The following is an 18,916-nucleotide window of genomic DNA, read 5'->3' as shown; positions in this document are numbered from 1 at the left end:
ACTGAAATTATTTTACTATCATTTTTATCTCAATCATTATTTTTTATATTTTACATATATATAATTTAAGTCACTAAATTTATAAACTTACAGTATATTATTTTTATAATGATTTGGCATAACATCACTATCAATTCGTAATAAAATACACACACCTATAAATTCAATTTAAATATAATATATATTTGATTTGGCACCACTAATAATAAAAAATAAATCTATTATTTTCATAAAATAAAAAAAAATCATTGATTAGACATTACAACAACATAAAACACAACTTATCAACTAATCAAAACATATTCTTGTGTCCACAAAAACTCATACAAGATTGAAAACGCACATTTTTCACTGAAAATCTAATTATTGAAAATAAAAATAAAATAAAATACTGCCGCGAATCTGATTTAATTTTATGAAATAAAAACAAAACCAAATATCGTGGTGGAATTAAACTACAAAGTTTATGAAATTTAGCGTATGGAATGGCATAAACAATTTGTGCAAGCACTTAATTTGAACTTATTTTTGGAGAAAAACTCATAAGTACTTGAAAAAAGCTCCAACAAACACCCACTTAATAGACCAAGCAATTATCAAGAATGTGGACCTAACTAATATCAATACATATTAAAAGATTAATTGCACTTGAAACCCCTCTAAAAATATAAAATTATACTTTTTGAAAAAAAGAAATTGAAATTACACTAACACTCCGTCCGCAAATTTTCTATTTATATTTGAGCCAATTTCATTAGAATTTGGGCAGAAAATATTGAAGTTAGCAAAATAAAAATGCGCCCCCTTATTTAACATTTTCATGTCTATTTTTTAATTATTATTATTATTAAAGTGACACATCCACTCAACATCCCATAAAATAATTAAAACAGAGCAGCAACAACCTTCACCAACTCCTAGTGGTGGATGGTGTTGATCATGTTCAGACCCCCTTGGAAATGTGTGCATGTATATATATGTATGAGTACACATATGCGAGTTTTGTGATCTGATATGTTGCATGCAGGCTGGCAGACACCTTGAAATGTTTGTTCTTTGAACTCAGAATTGTACGTATGGACCCTTGATGATGAGTATTGATGGGATTCCAGAGACCAGAAATACATGCATCTCATCACACTCACTGTCTCTTGCTTAGCTGCACATATCGCTATATATGCCCCCAGAAAAGACTGCATATACACATATCCTGTTAGTGCCTTGTGAAAGGTCTTGACCCATCTTCACGATCATGATGCTCCCTTGCATGTATTTGTTCCAATTATTATTACAGTCGCGCCTAAATTACACTTAAAAGATCACATGCACATGAGTGTGTGTAAGAGAAAGAGCGAGGGGCGTACTAAGTTTGATTACGCTCGAATATCCCGTCTAATCCAACCTAATGGGTATGCACACATCTCACCGGCAAAAAGACCAAACTAACCTTCATTCAGGGTATTTTAGTCATTACGCGATCAGGATCCGCGTGTTTTACAGCGGGCGGGTCGCGGAGGACCCGACCCGGATCGTACAGACTGGACGAAGACCCGGACAATGACAACCGTTCGATTAGAACGCACACCGATAGGATAAGGCCACGTGGCCCAATACTCGACGTACAACTGTGTTCTATAAATAGACTCTGATACGCCATAAATGAGGTAACTGTTGTGCATTAATTGAGCTCGAACTTTTAGATCGCATACTTTTCTCTCGATCAACCTAACTTGAGCATCGGAGGGTCATTGTCGGGAACGTGCCCGACGAGCTCACGGTTCGTGTTTCATTCTCAGGGTACCCAAAATCTGATTCGGAAGAGTTAGACTATCTACAGTGAGATCGTCACAGGATATCGCATAATTCGACCCGGATCACAACCTAACAATTCTCATTTACTTTTTTATTTATTAAAATTTTTGGCACCTTGTGTTATCAATCAGGGCCATATTGCAAATCTAGAAACCATGATGCATATCATTTGTAAGGATAATTGCAAAGTTGGTAGGGTGGAGGTATGATCTCCAAAATATTCATTGCATCAAATCATGGTTGAAAATATCATCCTCAGTACTATCTAGAAAAATTATAATTTTTGTTACCATTAATTAATATAATAAAAAAGTACTAATTTATTCATATAACTCTCACAATTATTAGTAGTCATTATTTTTGTTTAAGATAATTTTGTATTTAGCCCACAACGAAATTCGATCAGCTCACATATACAAGAAAATTATGTTTTCCAATTGTCAAATTTTATTTTATTTTATTCGATGCGGGTGGGAGGATTTTGATTTGATTTAAAATGACTCAACGTCAAATTGATTTGAATTAAAAGTTTAAAAATTTAAAATTCTTTATGTCGTAAATTGATCTGAACAAAGTTAATAAATTTATTAATTATTAAGAATTTCAAATTTTAAAACATAAATCAATCGATCCAAATACAACGTAAAAGAAACGGGAGAGCAAATAGGGGTGGATGGTGTCGGCCAGGCCTAAATCACCTCTGTTAATTTGAAGACATTTAAATTTAATTACCATCATCACTAAGCAACTAGGTAGTCGGCAGTGGACAAAACATGTGTAATTTGCAAAATAAAATAATTAATAATTATATAGTCAATAAGCATTGTGAGTATAATAATTGTAATTATGTGAACCACTAATGGCTGATTAGTGCTGTATAAAGTAAGTATCGGATCAATTTATGTTCATTTTTCATATATAAATCTTTTAAATTATATCTTATGTAATATTCATAAGTTTATAATGTTTTTGGACCCCAAAAAAAAAAGTACGAGTTTTCTAACATATCCGTGTAAAATTGTGTGACATTTAATTTTTAGAGTAACTCACAACAGGCTCTTGTAAGGTTTCTTATAATTACAAATATTCGATCATTTTTTTAAAAATTATAAATCTCTCTTCTGAAATTACAAATACTCTTCTATATTTGTTGTCACAAAAAAGTATTTATAATTTTATAAAAATGATGAAATATTTATAATTATGATAAATTTCATTAAAATAGTCGAAATTTTAACATCATATCTACTAAAAAACTTTGGAAAAGTGAATTGTTTAGCCAAAAACCCCTTTCGCATCTTGTCTGACTGACTGGTTTCAAGCATTTGTCGGTCAGTGCAGATTTGGCTTTTCTTTCTTAGGTGAGCAATCAATTACACACCATTAACCATGGATTTACTTCTATGTAACTAGATTAATTTCCCTTTTTTCTTATTCTCAAATCGAATTTTCGACTTCTTTTTTAACAAGTTATAATTAAATCGGCAAAATTGAGGCATTTATGATCATGAAATTATGGGTTTGAATTATTAATCTATTAAATTTAATAATAATTGTTGTCTGTTGTAATAGTAATTATTGATCATATAAATATTTAATATTCATAATTGATTATTCCTAATTTATCTTAAGAGTACTTAAGTCAAACTTCCCACTAAAGACACCAAATAACAACGCACGCAATATCTTCAAGGGATTCAGTCGTCAATCTCTCTCTCTCTCTCTCTTTTTTATGGAATAAACACGCAACAGAACCAAATTTTCAATTCGGTTAAAGGGATGTTTTTCACAAACACTTATTTTAAGCGTTTATCAATTTATTATTAAAAGATTTTTTTTTTGGTTTTACTGCTTTTGCTATGATATATTCAAATTAAATTGATTTAAACAAAAAGTTATGAGCAATGTCTGCCAACTTCTGCAGATTATTAATAAATTTTAAGTATTGAACTGTTTTTTCCAAACACCCAAATTTCAAATTTTTTTTTTCACTTTTAACCTTTATTTTGAAATACTGTCGATCTTTAGTACTGTTTAATTTATAAATTATTTTTATAATTTATTTTCACCACAAAAATAAAAATTATTACATTTCATATCTAACTCAAGTTTCAATCAAGACAATTGGAATCTAATTATGCACATAAGTCATATGCCTACGCTCCTACAAGAGCTGGAAGCCGATATTTAGGAGTACTCAAAAGTCCACCATGCAAAGATTTCATAATTTCCCCAAGATTCTGAATAGCAAAAACAACATAGACAAGACATCCATCCAATATCATCAAAACCCCTTTCTTTCCTTTTGCTGTTGCTCCCCTCCTATTGACGTTCAATCACCCCCTAAAACCCCATTTTCAGACCAGAACCTCCACACAATTTGTCACTCTCCCTCCCAATCAAATTAATTCTCTCCTTTCACTAGTGTTTTTCTCCCCAAATCTCACTACCATCTCAGTGCTTTCTGACCACCCCAACCTCCCCCACAACTCATGTGGGGTACCCTCCCATTACCAATGTTCGTGTCCTTCGACTATAAAAGAAAGCATACTAGGAAGTAAGACATCATTCCTACTATCACCGTTGTTACATCATGGCTTCCAATTTCCCAATGAAGCAACCCTCCACGTCCAGAGGTGGTTGGAAATCCGCCATTTTCATTATTTGTACGTTACGTTTTCTCTTCTAATTACTTTTTTTTTTTCGATTCTTGTGATGAAATACACACGTAACTAATTTAATCTTTTTCATCGATTTTAAACTAGTCGTGGAGGTGGCAGAACGATTTGCATATTATGGAGTGGCCGGGAACTTGTTCATGTACTTAACAAAGGTGCTAGGCCAGCCCACCGCCACCGCTGCCAAGAATGTGAACACTTGGCAGGGCGTCTCCGCCATCTTCCCGGTGGTTGGTGGCTTTCTGGCCGACTCCTACGTCGGCCGGTTCAAGACTATCCTCCTCTCATCCATCATTTACCTCATTGTATGTTATTATTATACAAATATATATGTATATACATATATATATATATATACATTCCTACTTTTACAAATCACGTCTTTAATTTGCTTTTTGTGTAGCACTGCACAACTTTTTTTTCTCGCACTATTCAATGTCTGGTTGACTCCTTATTCTTAGGAACAACTTTTCAACAAACTCTCATTAGTTGAATTCATTAATTTTCAAAAAGTAAAGTTGGTATAATTAAAAAGTCTTTCACTAAATATTGGATCATCATTCGGTTTTTCCTATTAATTTTTTTTCTAAGTAAACACTCATGTGGATGAGATCAATGGAACAGTAATACATCACATTTCTTTTATTTATTTAATTTTCTTTTCTACAATAAATTAATGTTGCATCTCATACTATAATTTACATGTTTATATATATAATAATCAAATTGAGTTCGAACCAATTTTAATTAATTAAATTAAACATGAGTCGAGACTAGTAATTTAACATTTTCAGCAGATTTTATTATTTTTAACTAATCGAACACAAGTTGAAAATTTATCGCAAAAAAAATTATTTATTGATTTTAATGAAATGATTTTAACGTTTTTTTTGTTTCAGTCCTACCCATAAAAACATGCTTACAAAAACGAAAATTTTAACTACATAAGTATTTAATTTCAATGCAGGGCCTAGTTCTGCTGACTGTAGCAGTCTCAGCAGTTCCTCTGCCACTTCGGCACATTGTTTTCTTCATAGCGCTCTACATTCTCTCCATAGGCGAAGGCGGGCACAAGCCATGCGTTCAGACGTTTGCGGCGGACCAATTTGACGAGAATATACCTGAAGAGAAGGCGGCCAAGAGCTCTTTCTTCAACTGGTGGTACGTCGGAATAGTGTGCGGCGCCACGGCGGCGGTGTTGGTGGTGATCTACGTGGAGGACTATGTGGGGTGGAGCTTGGGGTTCGGGATGCTGGCGGTGGCTGTGGCAGCGGCGCTCATCGTGTTCTTGGCTGGAAGTGGGGGTTATCGCCGCCAGGCTCCGGTGGGGAGCCCGTTCACGAGGGTCGCACAAGTGGTGGTTGCCGCCGCGAGGAAGAGGGGGTTGTCGGAGAGGGAGGGGCGTGGTGTTTGCGATGAAGATGATGTGAACATGGAGGGTGGTGCCGGGGTTCAGGCGTTGGCTCGTACGCCCCAGTTCAGGTATTTTTCTCCCTAATCTACACACACTCATTTTCATCATTACTTTAAATTAAAAAACACCCACTAATAAAAATTTTAAATGACAAAATTGTTATTAATAATTATGCGTAATATTAAAGTAATAAAATATTTATTTTTCTATGATAATAAATTTTATTTATTAGTGATAATAATAATTATTCTAATATAAAAGTTGTTACTTATAATCATTAGTGAAACAAATATGTAATGTCACAAAGTCAACCCATTAAAGGGCTTTTTATATGAATACTATATGTTAATTAAATATAGCCCAAAAATGGAGAATTTAGGGCGTGTTGTACGTCAAATCTTCTTGATTTCTAGTGTGGAATTTTTATTTTCTTTCCACCTATGTGGGCACGGCCGTTAATCCATCATAATTAGGTACAGTTGTGGAGCAGTGTCTGCATTTTTTATTCTAATTTAATTTGTTAAATAATTGCTTATAAAGTAGATAATATCGACAATTCATATTTTATTATATGCTTTTAATTTTTTTTATTATGATCTTTAAAAGATTAATGTCATTGTTAAATAGAGCTAGCTAGATTGGATTTTTTTTGTTATAAATCTTAATGAAACTTCTGTTATATTTAATATATATATATAAATTATGTTTATATTTTTTAGATAGAATAGATGGTGTAATTTTTGTGTACATATGAGTACTGGCTTATTTATTAATATAAATCAGAAAAATAAAAAATAACACAAATAGTACAATTTTTTCAATCGTAACAAAAATATAGAAGTCACGGATATCATTCACGACTTGCATATTTTTGAATTTTTTTTATTTATTTTTTTGATGGAGTGGTCGACAAGGTCTACAAGCCTATAATTGGAAGACAAGCATATAATTACATATTGATCACAATTCTGCCAGGTTCCTGGACAAAGCAATGATCATAGACGACATTGATGCTTCAAGTGAAAAAAGGAACCCCTGGAGGCTGTGCCCTGTTAACCAAGTAGAGGAAGCAAAACTAGTTTTCCAACTGATTCCCATCTGGTTCAGTTGCCTCATGTTTGCAATAGTAATAGCTCAACTAGGCACATACTTCACCAAACAAGGCAGCACCCTCAACAGATCCATCACACCAACCTTCCAAATCCCTGCAGCATCCTTCCAAGTCTTCACAGGCCTCACGATTCTCGCCTCCGTTTTACTATACGAACGAGCCCTCATCCCCCTTGCCAGGGCCCTCACAGGCCGCCCTTCCGGCATAACCATCCTCCAAAGAATTGGCACTGGCTTACTACTATCAGTGCTGACTATGGCCGTTGCAGCATGCATCGAGGGCCGAAGGGTGCGAATTGCAAGAGAAAAAGGGCTATTAGACGAGCCAAAATCAGTGGTTCCAATGGCCGTCTGGTGGCTGCTCCCGCAGTACATGCTGTGTGGGCTTTCTGACGTGTTCACGGTCGTTGGATTGCAGGAGTTGTTCTACGAGCAAATGCCCGTGGGGATGAGAAGCATCGGTGCTGCCGCGTATATTACTGTGACCGGAGTGGGGAGCTTTTTGAGCAGTGCTTTGATAACTATTGTGCAAGGGATTAGCTCAAGGTGTGGGCATGAGTGGCTTGGGGACAACATTAATAGAGGGAATGTTGAGTACTTTTATTGGGTTCTGGCTGCAATGAGTGCTGCCAATTTTTGTGGTTATGTGTGTGTTGCAAAAAGGTTCGTCTACAAGAGGATTGGGCATGATCAAGGTGGTCATTCTAGTGAGAAAGGATCCTATTAGGAAATGCATCTTCAACTTCTACGGAAAGATCATATATGTGAAGAAATGCTTTTGATGTATAAGTAGTGATGTTTGTGAACTTTATAATGTGATATGAAGATACCAAAATAAATTAAAATGTGTCCAACTGTGTGTTTGGTAAGAATGTAGACAAATATTAAAATCAATATTTTTTTTGTATCTTTTATTTTTAATAATATATCATTAGAACGAATTTATTTCGATAAACTCTATAAATCAATAATTTTCTAAATTGGGATACACAAGAAAGAAGCGAAAAAGAGAAATTCCAATACATATTGAATTTATCGAATCTGAACAAATTATATAACAAGTATAATATTATTTATATTATTATTAATATAAAATTTTAAAAAATAATTAATCATACAACAAGCTATCGTATATACATATTATGGAATTTTAATACAGTGTGGGCGTAACACAAATTAATATGGGATTCCATGTGGGCAGTTTAGTCATTTGAAAGGAGGTCCTCCTTGTAAGTCAGCCTCCTCTTATAACTGCCCCCGCCCCCCGGTATAAATGTTTCCTTCTTTCTCTCCAAATCATCGTTTCCCAGAAAATCCACAGAATCGAAAAACCAGAAATATCTCTCACTAAAATAAATTAGATGGAAAACGACGCCAAGCTACCGCCCGACCATAAACTCTGCGGTTACCTATGTGCCGTTCTCACAGCTCCGGCGGACGCCTCCTCCTCCATTCCCCTCAACTCTCTCTGCAGCATTGGCGGCGAACCCCCAAATGTTTACTTCGCCACCCAAAGCGACGTTCGCCTGACCCCCATCGGCAAGCCGGAATCTTGCGATTCCAATGCCACGCCGTCTGTCAAGAAGCGTTGGAGCAGAATTGGGATGGTCCACGGATCGATTAGCGTGGTGCACCAGCTGCACGCCCTCGTAACGCACAAGTGCTTGAAAATTGTGGCCCGAATCACGAGGATTTTGCCACACAGGACAGAGGCCGAGTGTGGAAGCAGGGAAGTTAGGGCTGTGGTGCTGGTGGATGTGTACTTGCCGACAGATTTGTGGTCTGGTTGGCAGTTCCCGCGGTCGAGCTCCGTTGCTGCCGCTCTTTTCAAACACTTAAGGTACGAGTTTTATTTTATTTTTTGTTTTTTTCTTATGCAATTTTCTTTTCCCTTTTTTGGTGGAATCGAGTTTTGTTGGCAGCTTAGCTGTTATGATGGTTGGTTGAATTTTGTTTTTCTTTGGTTTATCCAATAGTACTTTTGTAGAGAGAGATTGGTGGTAGGCTCTACTGCAGCGTCACAAACTGTTGCTTTCCTGAAATGAAATATTTGCCTCTGTTTACCTCATTTAAATCTACTTTAAGTATTCAATGTGGAAAATACTAATAAAGAGTTTTATATTGGATTTTGGATTCTTGCTTGAGCCTTGTAGATTTGCTGCACTTTTTCTTCATATGGAAAGTCTCCTTGCTCGAACTATTTAGGAACCATTGGAGCAACTGTGAGTGGCGCCCCACTCCTCGAGAAGATAGATAGTTTTCAGTTGCGATAGCTAAATTCTTGCATGGGCTTCAACCAAGATGATTGGGTCAAAAGGACCACTGACCTACTATAAATTGATGGTTACTGGTAGGCAAGGTCTTCTACACCCGGTCCAACCAGACTGAGCTATTGGATATCACTTGATATTTGTGCGCATCATGAAACCGTGCTGGCAAGATAATGAATAAACACAAGTAGTATTTTGCGATCGCTTGTTTTGATTGAATAGCCTAAGGCTACTTCTCAAAGTGTTGATATAAAGTCACTAAGATATTATGGGGATGATTCTATCTTCACTTATGCCATGGCAACTCCACTCTCGTCATTGGATTGTATTAAGTATAAAATTGGAATGGTTCTTAATTATCTGCAATGATCTTTATTCCCTTGTCTTGTATGATAGCCGTAGCCCAAATGAGCCTTGAGCACTGTTACAATGCTCAAGTCATGGAGAGCATTGAAATGAGTCTCCTACGTTCAAGTGTCTTTTGTTCGAAAACTGAAACCATCTAATGCCCTTTTTGTGCTCCCTTTATTGATAGATCAAGGTCCCTCTCTCCTGCTGTCATTTCAGATTGTCATGGAAGAGGTCAGAGATCAAGTCAATCACAGGATTAATATACAGATTTGCACTTGCAAGACAATTAGTTTGACCTATTCCTAGGATCTAGTCGAATTCAGGAAAAACAGGTTTTGAACCCATGCATGCTACAAGAAAGTGAGTTCTTTTATTATCTTGTTCTTATGGCGGAATGTCTCAAGAGCAATTATGTAGCCTGAATAGGGAAGTTTGAGTTTACCCCTTGCACTTTGGAAACCATCTATAGAATCATAAGGAGGAGCCCCTTTTGTGTAATTATAATTGGTAGGGCCTCGTGACCAAAATATCACTTACAACTGCAATACGTTCTTGTTTTGTGCAGTTGGCTTCTTCTATGATGGAGCGAAGCACGAAAAGGAGCATTGAAATTTTTTGACATGAGATCATATAGAAAATGATTCTTCTTATTAGGAAGAAAGCGATAAATTTGACTTAAGTTCAGCCGTCCATGGAAGTTGGTTGCTTTCTAGTTCCCGCTCTCTTCTCTGTTTCCAATTTGAAACGGAATATCACTCTTGTCAGCAAGTCTCACAGCATTCTACTTGTGACTGAGTTAGTGTGCAGTGTGCTTTTGGTTGCAGCAATTGTACCAACAATCTGTCTTTTCTGAGGTAGGGCGATTCCTTTTGTTGACAGATGCTCCTATTATGCTTGTAATTTCTGAATAACTGATCAGGTACTAGATTTAGTCTTTCCATTGCTAGAAAGAAATACAAATTGGAATTTGGAAAAAAAGAAAGAAAAAGGATTTTTTCATTGAACATGTTGTTTCATTTTGACTTGGAATGAATACACAACTTCTTGTTGAATAAGGGGTTGGCCTTAGTTTATGGGACTCTAATAAATGTATCAGACACTTACCTCGTATGCTATATGTTGAGTCTCCTAAGAGTATCTGGTATTGCGTGGGACAGGTTTTAGGAGTATCAGTGCACCACAAGAAGAGATATAAAAACTGCGTCGGCCTCTCAATTCAATCATAGGAGTTTCGAACAAATGTGACCTTTTGGGCCTTTTCCGAAATAAGTAGACATATATTATCTGTTGTAACATTGTTTACATATTTATTTACATTCTTGAAAATCAGAACAATTATACGCCTGCTTTCATCTCAAAATGTGGGACAAAGACATACTTCTGTCCAAATTCGTGATTATCTTACTGTTCTTGTTTGTTCTATTGAGTCTTCTCTAGTGGAATTGGAAGTGGTTGTTGGATTGCTTTTGTAATTGAATAGCATGAAAAGCCAGGTCAATGTCGTATGACTAGGTTACAGATGTAATGGTTTCTTTCTGGCTCTATTTGCGAATGCCAACTGGCCCAATTTTGACACTGATGATGGTCTTCTGTGACTTGCATGATATTGTGCTGTAAGATGACCCCTAGCTGCAATTTTATCTCAGTCACGGCTGAATATGTTGCTAATATTCACTGACCATTCGAAAAATTGTCCTGAAGTAAATGGTTTTACCTTGCAGCTGACCCTAATGTAGTTTATAAATCTTGGTGGCAGCTGTGATTGGGAAGCTAGAGGCTTGATGCTGAAGTCTGTCAAATTGGATGGTGATGATTATTATAGCATTTGGAGTGTAACGGACTGTCACGTCCTTGGCTGTAGATGGCATTGTAGTGCACCTGACAATCTTAAGAAGAAAAAGCTTTTTGAACTCCAGGAAATTTTTAAGAGCTTACCCTGCGTGACAAAGAAGGTGGACTGTGATGATTCAAGAGTAAAACCAGCAGTCTCATCGTGTGAATCTGGTATCTGGGTGCTGTCAGATGATATTTTGATTAATATTTTAACTATACTAAGCCCAATTGACCTTGTTAAGATTTCATTGGCGTGCCGTCATTTAAGGTTCTTGGCAGCATCCATCATGCCATGCATGAAGCTTAAACTTTATCCTCATCAGCAGGCTGCAGTTGAGTGGATGTTACAGCGTGAGAAGGACTGTAAAGTCCTAAAACATCCCCTGTGTATGAATTTCAGGACCGAAGATGGTTTTGATTTTAATATCAATGTGGTTTCTGGTGAAATTGTTGCTGGTATAGTTCCTACAATTAGGGATTTTCGTGGTGGAATGTTCTGTGATGAACCTGGATTGGGTAAGACTATCACTGCTATCTCTCTTATTCTGAAGACACAAGGAACCTTGGCAGAACCACCAGATGCAGTACAAGTGATCTGGTGTATGCATGATGGGAATCAGAGGTGTGGCTATTATGAAGCGCGTGCTGACAAAATAACTAAGGGTAATGTGTCTAGTATGAAGAACATTTTGGGTCATAAAACTCGGAGGGGACAATTATGTCTAGATGAACTCACCCCAAAAAGGATTTGTAGTGGCTACGAGTCAAAGTCACCCTGGCCTCTTGTTTCCAGGGAGCAAATAGTGGAACCCACTGATTCATGTTCTAACAAAACAATTAAATTGTGTGAACCTGCATGCTCAACACCTGCAACTATCAGTATGCAGTCCAGCAGGAGCTGGAGTAATGCGAGGAGAAATCTTCTAGCTGCGTATAAGGAGCCATCTTTTACCTCTGAGAGATGCTCAAAGAATAGGAAGCACGCCTCTAATGACAAACAAAGGTCTCGGGGTAACCAAGTTGGTTTGGCCTGCAGGATATCATTGACTAGGAAGAGGGATAAGGAGACAGTAACAGACGATCTTGAATATAATGAAACTTGGGTCCAGTGTGATGCTTGTAGCAAGTGGCGGAAGGTTGCAGATGGATGTTTAGCGAATACTTCCAGAGCATGGTTTTGTAGTATGAATGGTGACCCCTCTTACCAGAGTTGTAATGTTCCTGAAGAATCCTGGGATTGTAGGGAGCCTATCACATACCTACCAGGCTTCCACGCCAAGGGGTCCTCTGGGGGTCAGGAGGAGAACATATCATTTTTCATTGGAGTGCTAAAGGACCACTATACATTGCTCAATTCTGAGACAAAGAAAGCCTTGATGTGGCTGGCTAAACTTTCACCAGGTAAGCTTGCAGAAATGGAAACAATTGGGTTAGTGAGCCCGATCGTAGGGACCTCCCTATTTGATACGAGAGTTGCTCGTGATTATCACAAAATATTTCAAGCATTTGGCCTTATAAAAAAAGTGGAAAAGGGTGTTTTGAGGTGGTACTATCCCAAGAGTCTTGTGAACCTGGCCTTTGACTTGAATTCCCTTAGGATTGCTCTCTGTGAGCCATTAGACTCGCTGAGGTTGTATTTGTCAAGTGCAACTTTGATTGTTGTCCCTTCAAATCTTGTTGATCACTGGAGGACTCAGATTGAAAGGCATGTTAGACCAGGTCAGTTGAGAGTCTATATATGGGGTGATCAAAAGAAAAAGCCTTCTGGTCACTGTTTGGCTTGGGACTATGATGTTGTAATAACTACCTTCAATCGTTTGAGTGCTGAGTGGGGGCCCCGTAAAAGAAGCGTACTAATGCAAGTTCATTGGCTTAGGGTCGTGTTGGATGAGGGGCATACTCTTGGCTCAAGTCTCAGTTTGACAAACAAATTGCAAATGGCAGTGTCACTAACTGCCACTAACCGCTGGTTGTTGACAGGTACGCCAACTCCCAATACTCCTAACAGTCAGCTATCTTATCTTCAACCCATGCTAAAGTTCCTCAAAGAAGAGACTTATGGCCAACATCAGAAATCATGGGAAGCAGGTATCCTAAGGCCATTTGAGGCAGAGATGGAAGAGGGCAGGTCGCGCTTGCTGCAGTTGCTTAACAGATGCATGATTAGTGCAAGGAAAATAGATCTGAAAGCAATCCCACCTTGCATAAAAAAGATAACATTTGTGGATTTTTCAGAAGAACATGCAAAAAGTTACAATGAGTTGGTAGAAACAGTTAGGCGTAATATTTTGATGGCGGACTGGAATGATTCGTCTCATGTTGAGAGTTTATTGAACCCAAAACAATGGAAATTTCGAGCTACGACTATAAAAAATGTGAGGTTATCCTGCTGTGTGGCTGGACATGTCAGAGTAACAGATGCTGGCCAAGATATTCAAGAAACTATGGATATTCTAGTAGATAATGGTCTGGATCCTGCGTCAGAGGAGTATGCTTTTGTAAAGTACAGTCTCTTGCATGGTGGCAATTGTATGAGGTAGGATCAGGGCTTTCTCATTGTGGAGATGTTGTTTTCAGTTAACTTAGGGGCATAATGATAATTTGCTTGGTATTTATATTGTTAGGTGCAGAGAATGGTGTCGTTTACCCGTCATTACACCTTGTAGGCATCTATTATGCCTTGATTGTGTTGCTTTAGACAGTGAAAGGTGTACATTTCCTGGTTGTGGTAACTCATATGAAATGCAAAGTCCAGAAGAATTAGCTCGTCCAGAGAATCCTAATCCTAAGTGGCCTGTGCCAAAGGATCTCATTGAGTTACAGCCTTCATATAAGCAGGTAGACTTGAGCTAGTGTATATACTTGATATAATCTACCATTCCCTATTTTTATTTTCTGTGTGTCGCTTAGGCATAGACGCATGTAGCATTCATCTCCTAGGCCAATGCTCATCCAACTTTGAATTCATAGATAAGAAGTACCTTGTCATATTTAATTTTCTTATATTAAGAAATGGGAAAATTGCTACTGTCTAGGATGTGGGTCTTCAACCAATTAAATCACATAGAATTAATCCTGTAAAGTTTCTTTCTCTAAGTTAAAAGTACTCTTTTTCCTGTCCTCTTCATTTCTGATTTAGAGTGGAAATATCACTTGCATCCGCGAGAAGGTTACAATTAACATTTTGATGGAATATTAACTTACATTTGGTTCACAGAGTTGAGGATTCATTATTTCATATTTGTTACAAATGTGTGCAAGGTACTGTCAGATGCACTTTTCATAAATAAAGGCATAATGAATTTCTGGGTGGTCTTTTATGAACTGAAGAGAAGATTACATGTCCTCGTGACTGCAAATTATACTTTGCTAATGATTGTTTCATCATGTACTTGTGATATGCCCTGACCTGGTTGTGATGGTTTAAAAGATGCTTCTGTTTGAAACAGGATGACTGGAATCCTGATTGGCAGTCAACATCCAGCAGCAAAGTTACATATCTAGTTCGCCGGTTAAAAGAATTGCAGGAAATGAATAGGACAATTGGGTATGGAGACAAGAGAGAGGTTATCTCTAATGAACTTAATTTCTCCTCTAACAGGAGTTATTTCCACATATCACTGGATCAGGAGGCTTGCAATAAAGCCAGAAATGAGGGGAGCCATGTACCTTCTGAGAAAGTTATTATTTTTTCACAGTTTCTTGAGCATATCCATGTCATCGAACAGCAGGTAATGTATATTCAGACATACTCCATCCTTATTGATAGTCTCTTCAATTACTGAGCTAATATCTCTTCAAAATATTTTCCCAGTTGGGTATAGCTGGTATCCAATTTGCCGGAATGTATAGTCCCATGCACTCTATTAATAAGGTAATCTTGTTTGCTTCCTTATTTCCTGTGGTTCTGATGGCTTCATACTTTTGATGCTGCTTAGTTGCTAAATTGTATGGCTCTCTTGATGGATGGAATTCAGATGAAATCCCTAGCAACTTTCCAGCATGATGCAAATTGTATGGCTCTCTTGATGGATGGAAGTGCAGCATTAGGTCTTGATTTAAGCTTTGTGACTCGTGTCTATCTAATGGAACCTATATGGGATAGAAGGTAATAGATGAATCTGTATGTCTTGACAAGTATAACCAGTACTTTGATAAAGTTTTAACATCATGTTAGGTCTGCTTAAGGCAGGTCTCCCAGCATAATTGCATGTCAATGCTTCTTCTTACAAGCTAATATCCTTGTTTTCCATGAACTATTTATCTGCAAGTCTTTCTGCTTTTGCATCCAGTTTTAACTTTGCTGAGAACAGTAAAACCTATTATATCTCTATCTTATACATATATTGATTGGATTTCATTGTTATAAAAATTCATCAGCATGGAGGAGCAGGTGATTAGTCGTGCTCATCGAATGGGTGCTGCACGTCCCATTCATGTGGAGACATTAGCAATGACTGGCACAATCGAAGAGCAAATGTTGAAATTTTTACAGGTGGTGTTCTCCTTCTCATTTTGTCTTTTGAATGCTTAAGCACTAAAGCATCTTCTATTTGAGCTGTGACAGATGGGGAAGGACTTAATGTATGAATTCTAAGCTACCTCACTTGACAAAATTTTTTGCCTTGGTCTGTCTAGGAGTCTGTTACTAAGACACCTTGATGTTATTACACCCCCTTGATTGCTTGTATAATGCCCTGATTAAATTGTTCTAACCCAACCTCAGAATAGATAATCTGTCTTAACTGTCATTTGTATAATTAAATGTCATCAACTAACTGTGTGCACCCTCATTAGGATGGTGATGAATGCAGAAGGTTCTTGAAGGAAGAATTTGGTACAAATGGTCTTGACGGGACACGGTCATTTCGCACATTACATGATTTTGCTGAGAGCAATTACTTGACTCACCTTAGTTTTGTGCGCACCAGCTCCACGATAGAACAGCTGGATAAGTTATAATCTTTAGGTTTGGATCTCTTTCATACTTTCTTACCCTTAATGCTTTTGATCGGTTGATTCTGGGGTTGACATATAAGCTATTAGGTTAACGAATCGATGCTAATTTTATTTATTTGTTAATTTGTAAACTATTAATATTGATGGTATAGTGCAAATAACTAACCAGTTCAGAATTCATTTCCCTTTCCTTTTCCTAACTAGATTCTAGAGAAAAGATTCACCGTCAGTAGAAGGAATATTACATTTTAAGTTCAATCTTTTAAAGGACCGTTACTGTCTAACTTCGTCTTCTTTGATGGTGCTCAGAAAACCAAGTGGTGGGAAAACATCCTTACTTAACCCTCAGAATTCCAGGAGGAACAGAGGAAACATAAAAGAGAATGCCCACACTAGAACTGAGATTCTGATAATACAAAAAGTTTTGATCTGGTCATTTTTGAAATGTAATTTGTAATATCATTTCCATGTAGGAGGGAAGGGGTATGAATAGCCTCCTTCAGTCCGTAATCAATTTATATTACCTGTTTCGGAAACATAATGATTGAGAACTTCAGCTTATAGAAGTAGCTGAAGATATTCCCTTTAGCGTTCACTTCTCTTGGAAACTTTCATTTCTGTTGCCTTTTGCTAGATTACTTGTGATTTAAGATTCACCGTTTACATTGTGATAAGCCGACGAACTGTAAGAAATAATTTAATACACTGCTTCTGGTGCACTGTATGATTTCTTTTGACTGCAGTGTACCGTATGATTATTTGCTGCAATTTCTGAACCATATTTTCTTTCTTATTCTTGTGAGTTTCCCGTTCCAAGAAAATAATGTGGAGCAATCCTTATGTTCTCTTCTCTGTTCCCAAAAAAAAAAAGAAAAGATCCTTATGTTCTCTTGTTAGTTTAGCATTATTGTCTAGGTATGTCTTATTTTCTGCATCTGGACACGGTACCACCATCTACATAGGAGTCAATCTAACACTCACAACTCTCTCCTTCGTAGGGCGGAGCTGTATGAATGATTCTTTTTGACTCTTGACATATATATACAATCCGGGTGGAGGACAACCAACAACAGGTTAGCTGCTTGCATTCAGAAGGCATCTGCTGATTTTTGATTTCATTGGTAGCAAGACTAGATAGAAGGAAGAAATTGATTTTTTGCTTTTCAGATGCATTGTTGAATATGATATAATTCCAGCAAATGTGAGACTCATTGTTGATGGTTCAACGTGTCTATTAGTTTGATGTTAGAGAATGCAATCACACTGTTATCATGGTGTCCTGTCCTGGAACTACCAAAAGAATATTCATTCAGTAAGCAATTGAAATTCGAGTGCAGAAAGCCATATAACCCCCTTATAAACTCTTTTATTATTGAAAAACTCTGTTTTGGTGTCTGCTAGTTTTTGTTTTGTTTTGTTTTTTGTAAATATTTCACCATTTTTTTTAAAAAAAATTCACTCTTCTAACTTCTTCTATCTCCCTCTCATCAACTTCCACGTACTTTTAAAATTATTTCACCAGTTTCTTACTCATCTCCCTCTTATCAGTTTCACATTCTTTTATTTTTCCTCTCTTTCTTAATAACTTATTATAATATTTTTTATTATCCAATCAATGTAGAAATAGTACTTTTAAAAAAAAAATTAATTCATTTTGTAGACATAATTGTGAGTGCCAGCACACGCTAGTATGTAATATATCAATGTGGGATCTGAGTCCCATTAATTTTCAAATAGCGAACTGTGTTATCTTTCTCCGTTCACATATGCCTACATTTTGATAGAAGAAATTGAATTTGAAAGAATCAAACAAAAACACAATATCAAATGGATTCACACACTGCCATAATGCCAACTGGATCGCCCCCCCTGGCCCTGCCCTGCCCTGCCCTGCTATTACGCCTGCCTAACATTAGTCAATCAGCTCGGTACTTTCATGGATTTAACCAAAAGTTCACTGCGGAAACACTCTTTTAACTAAAGAGTGTTTAATAAAGGAGTGTTTGTAATAATTTTTGTTTTTACGGTGGAAATAAATTATGTGAATAATTAAAATTCAGAGTGTTTGAAAATAATAATTCAAAATTTTAAAAAAAAAGTTGGAGTTGGAGCATTTGAGAGATAATAAAATTATTTATGATTTTATCAATGAGTTGCATAAGTTGGTGAAAAGTTGCTAATAATTTTTGGTTTCGATTAATTTAATTTAAGCAATTTAAAAGTGAATGAAGCTGTAAAATAAAATTGTTTTCTTTAGTTTATTTTCACCAATAGACTAATAAGAGGTTATTTTAAATTCTTGTGAAGACCCAATAACATCCCCGGAAGATTCATACCAGGGACGAAGTTTCTAAAGGGTTTTCTTGAGCAGTTTTAAAATGGTGGTAGTGGAAAGGATAAGATAAAAATTTTAGAAGAATAGTTTGGATTTTAAAATATTAAAAGAAAAAAGATACATATTTTTTAAACTTATATTAACATCCTTTATA

The 18,916-nt window shown here is 36.6% G+C and overlaps 2 protein-coding genes across 5 annotated transcripts; both read left to right on the top strand.

Moving 5' to 3' along the window:
- The first annotated feature begins 4,209 nt into the window (after positions 1-4,209).
- Positions 4,210-7,955, top strand: LOC105170188 (protein NRT1/ PTR FAMILY 5.4-like). The gene is made up of 4 exons (XM_020692706.2): positions 4,210-4,478; positions 4,578-4,795; positions 5,458-5,972; positions 6,880-7,955. Exons 1-4 carry the CDS (start codon positions 4,406-4,408, stop codon positions 7,739-7,741), a joined length of 1,668 nt encoding a protein of 555 aa, XP_020548365.2. The 5' UTR covers positions 4,210-4,405; the 3' UTR covers positions 7,742-7,955.
- Positions 7,956-8,276: 321 nt separating this feature from the next.
- LOC105169780 (SNF2 domain-containing protein / helicase domain-containing protein / F-box family protein) lies at positions 8,277-17,776 on the top strand. Of its 4 annotated transcripts, none has more exons than XM_011090294.3 (9): positions 8,278-8,854; positions 11,392-14,004; positions 14,093-14,306; positions 14,918-15,199; positions 15,283-15,342; positions 15,446-15,576; positions 15,849-15,963; positions 16,266-16,437; positions 17,426-17,776. In XM_011090294.3, the coding sequence occupies exons 1-8, from the start codon at positions 8,376-8,378 to the stop codon at positions 16,428-16,430; spliced, it is 4,059 nt and encodes a 1,352-aa protein (XP_011088596.1). In that variant the 5' UTR covers positions 8,278-8,375; the 3' UTR covers positions 16,431-16,437; positions 17,426-17,776. The 4 variants fall into 4 exon arrangements, with proteins under 4 accessions (XP_011088605.1, XP_011088596.1, XP_011088622.1 ...); XM_011090320.3 differs by having other exon boundaries at positions 8,716-8,854; positions 11,357-14,004; XM_011090311.3 differs by lacking the exon at positions 8,278-8,854 and adding an exon at positions 10,230-10,489.
- Positions 17,777-18,916: the final 1,140 nt, after the last annotated feature.

This window comes from Sesamum indicum, linkage group LG1 (assembly GCF_026168435.1).
Source record: "Sesamum indicum cultivar Baizhima isolate 11 linkage group LG1, ASM2616843v1, whole genome shotgun sequence".
NCBI classification, from domain to species: Eukaryota; Viridiplantae; Streptophyta; class Magnoliopsida; order Lamiales; family Pedaliaceae; genus Sesamum; species Sesamum indicum.
Note: the sequence above shows the minus strand (reverse complement) of the source record. Positions and strands in the feature narration are given on the sequence as shown.

What these genes read in the sequence shown, in the direction of transcription:
- LOC105170188 (XM_020692706.2), top strand. Translation starts at nt 4,406, where the DNA reads ATGGCTTCCAATTTCCCAATGAAGCAACCCTCCACGTCCAGAGGTGGT. An exon ending in CATCCATCATTTACCTCATT is followed by an intron (nt 4,796 to 5,457) that starts GTATGTTATTAT and finishes ATTTCAATGCAG; the next exon opens with GGCCTAGTTCTGCTGACTGT. An exon ending in GCTCGTACGCCCCAGTTCAG is followed by an intron (nt 5,973 to 6,879) that starts GTATTTTTCTCC and finishes CAATTCTGCCAG; the next exon opens with GTTCCTGGACAAAGCAATGA.
- LOC105169780 (XM_011090294.3), top strand. Translation starts at nt 8,376, where the DNA reads ATGGAAAACGACGCCAAGCTACCGCCCGACCATAAACTCTGCGGTTAC. An exon ending in CCATGCACTCTATTAATAAG is followed by an intron (nt 15,343 to 15,445) that starts GTAATCTTGTTT and finishes GATGGAATTCAG; the next exon opens with ATGAAATCCCTAGCAACTTT. An exon ending in AAATGTTGAAATTTTTACAG is followed by an intron (nt 15,964 to 16,265) that starts GTGGTGTTCTCC and finishes CACCCTCATTAG; the next exon opens with GATGGTGATGAATGCAGAAG.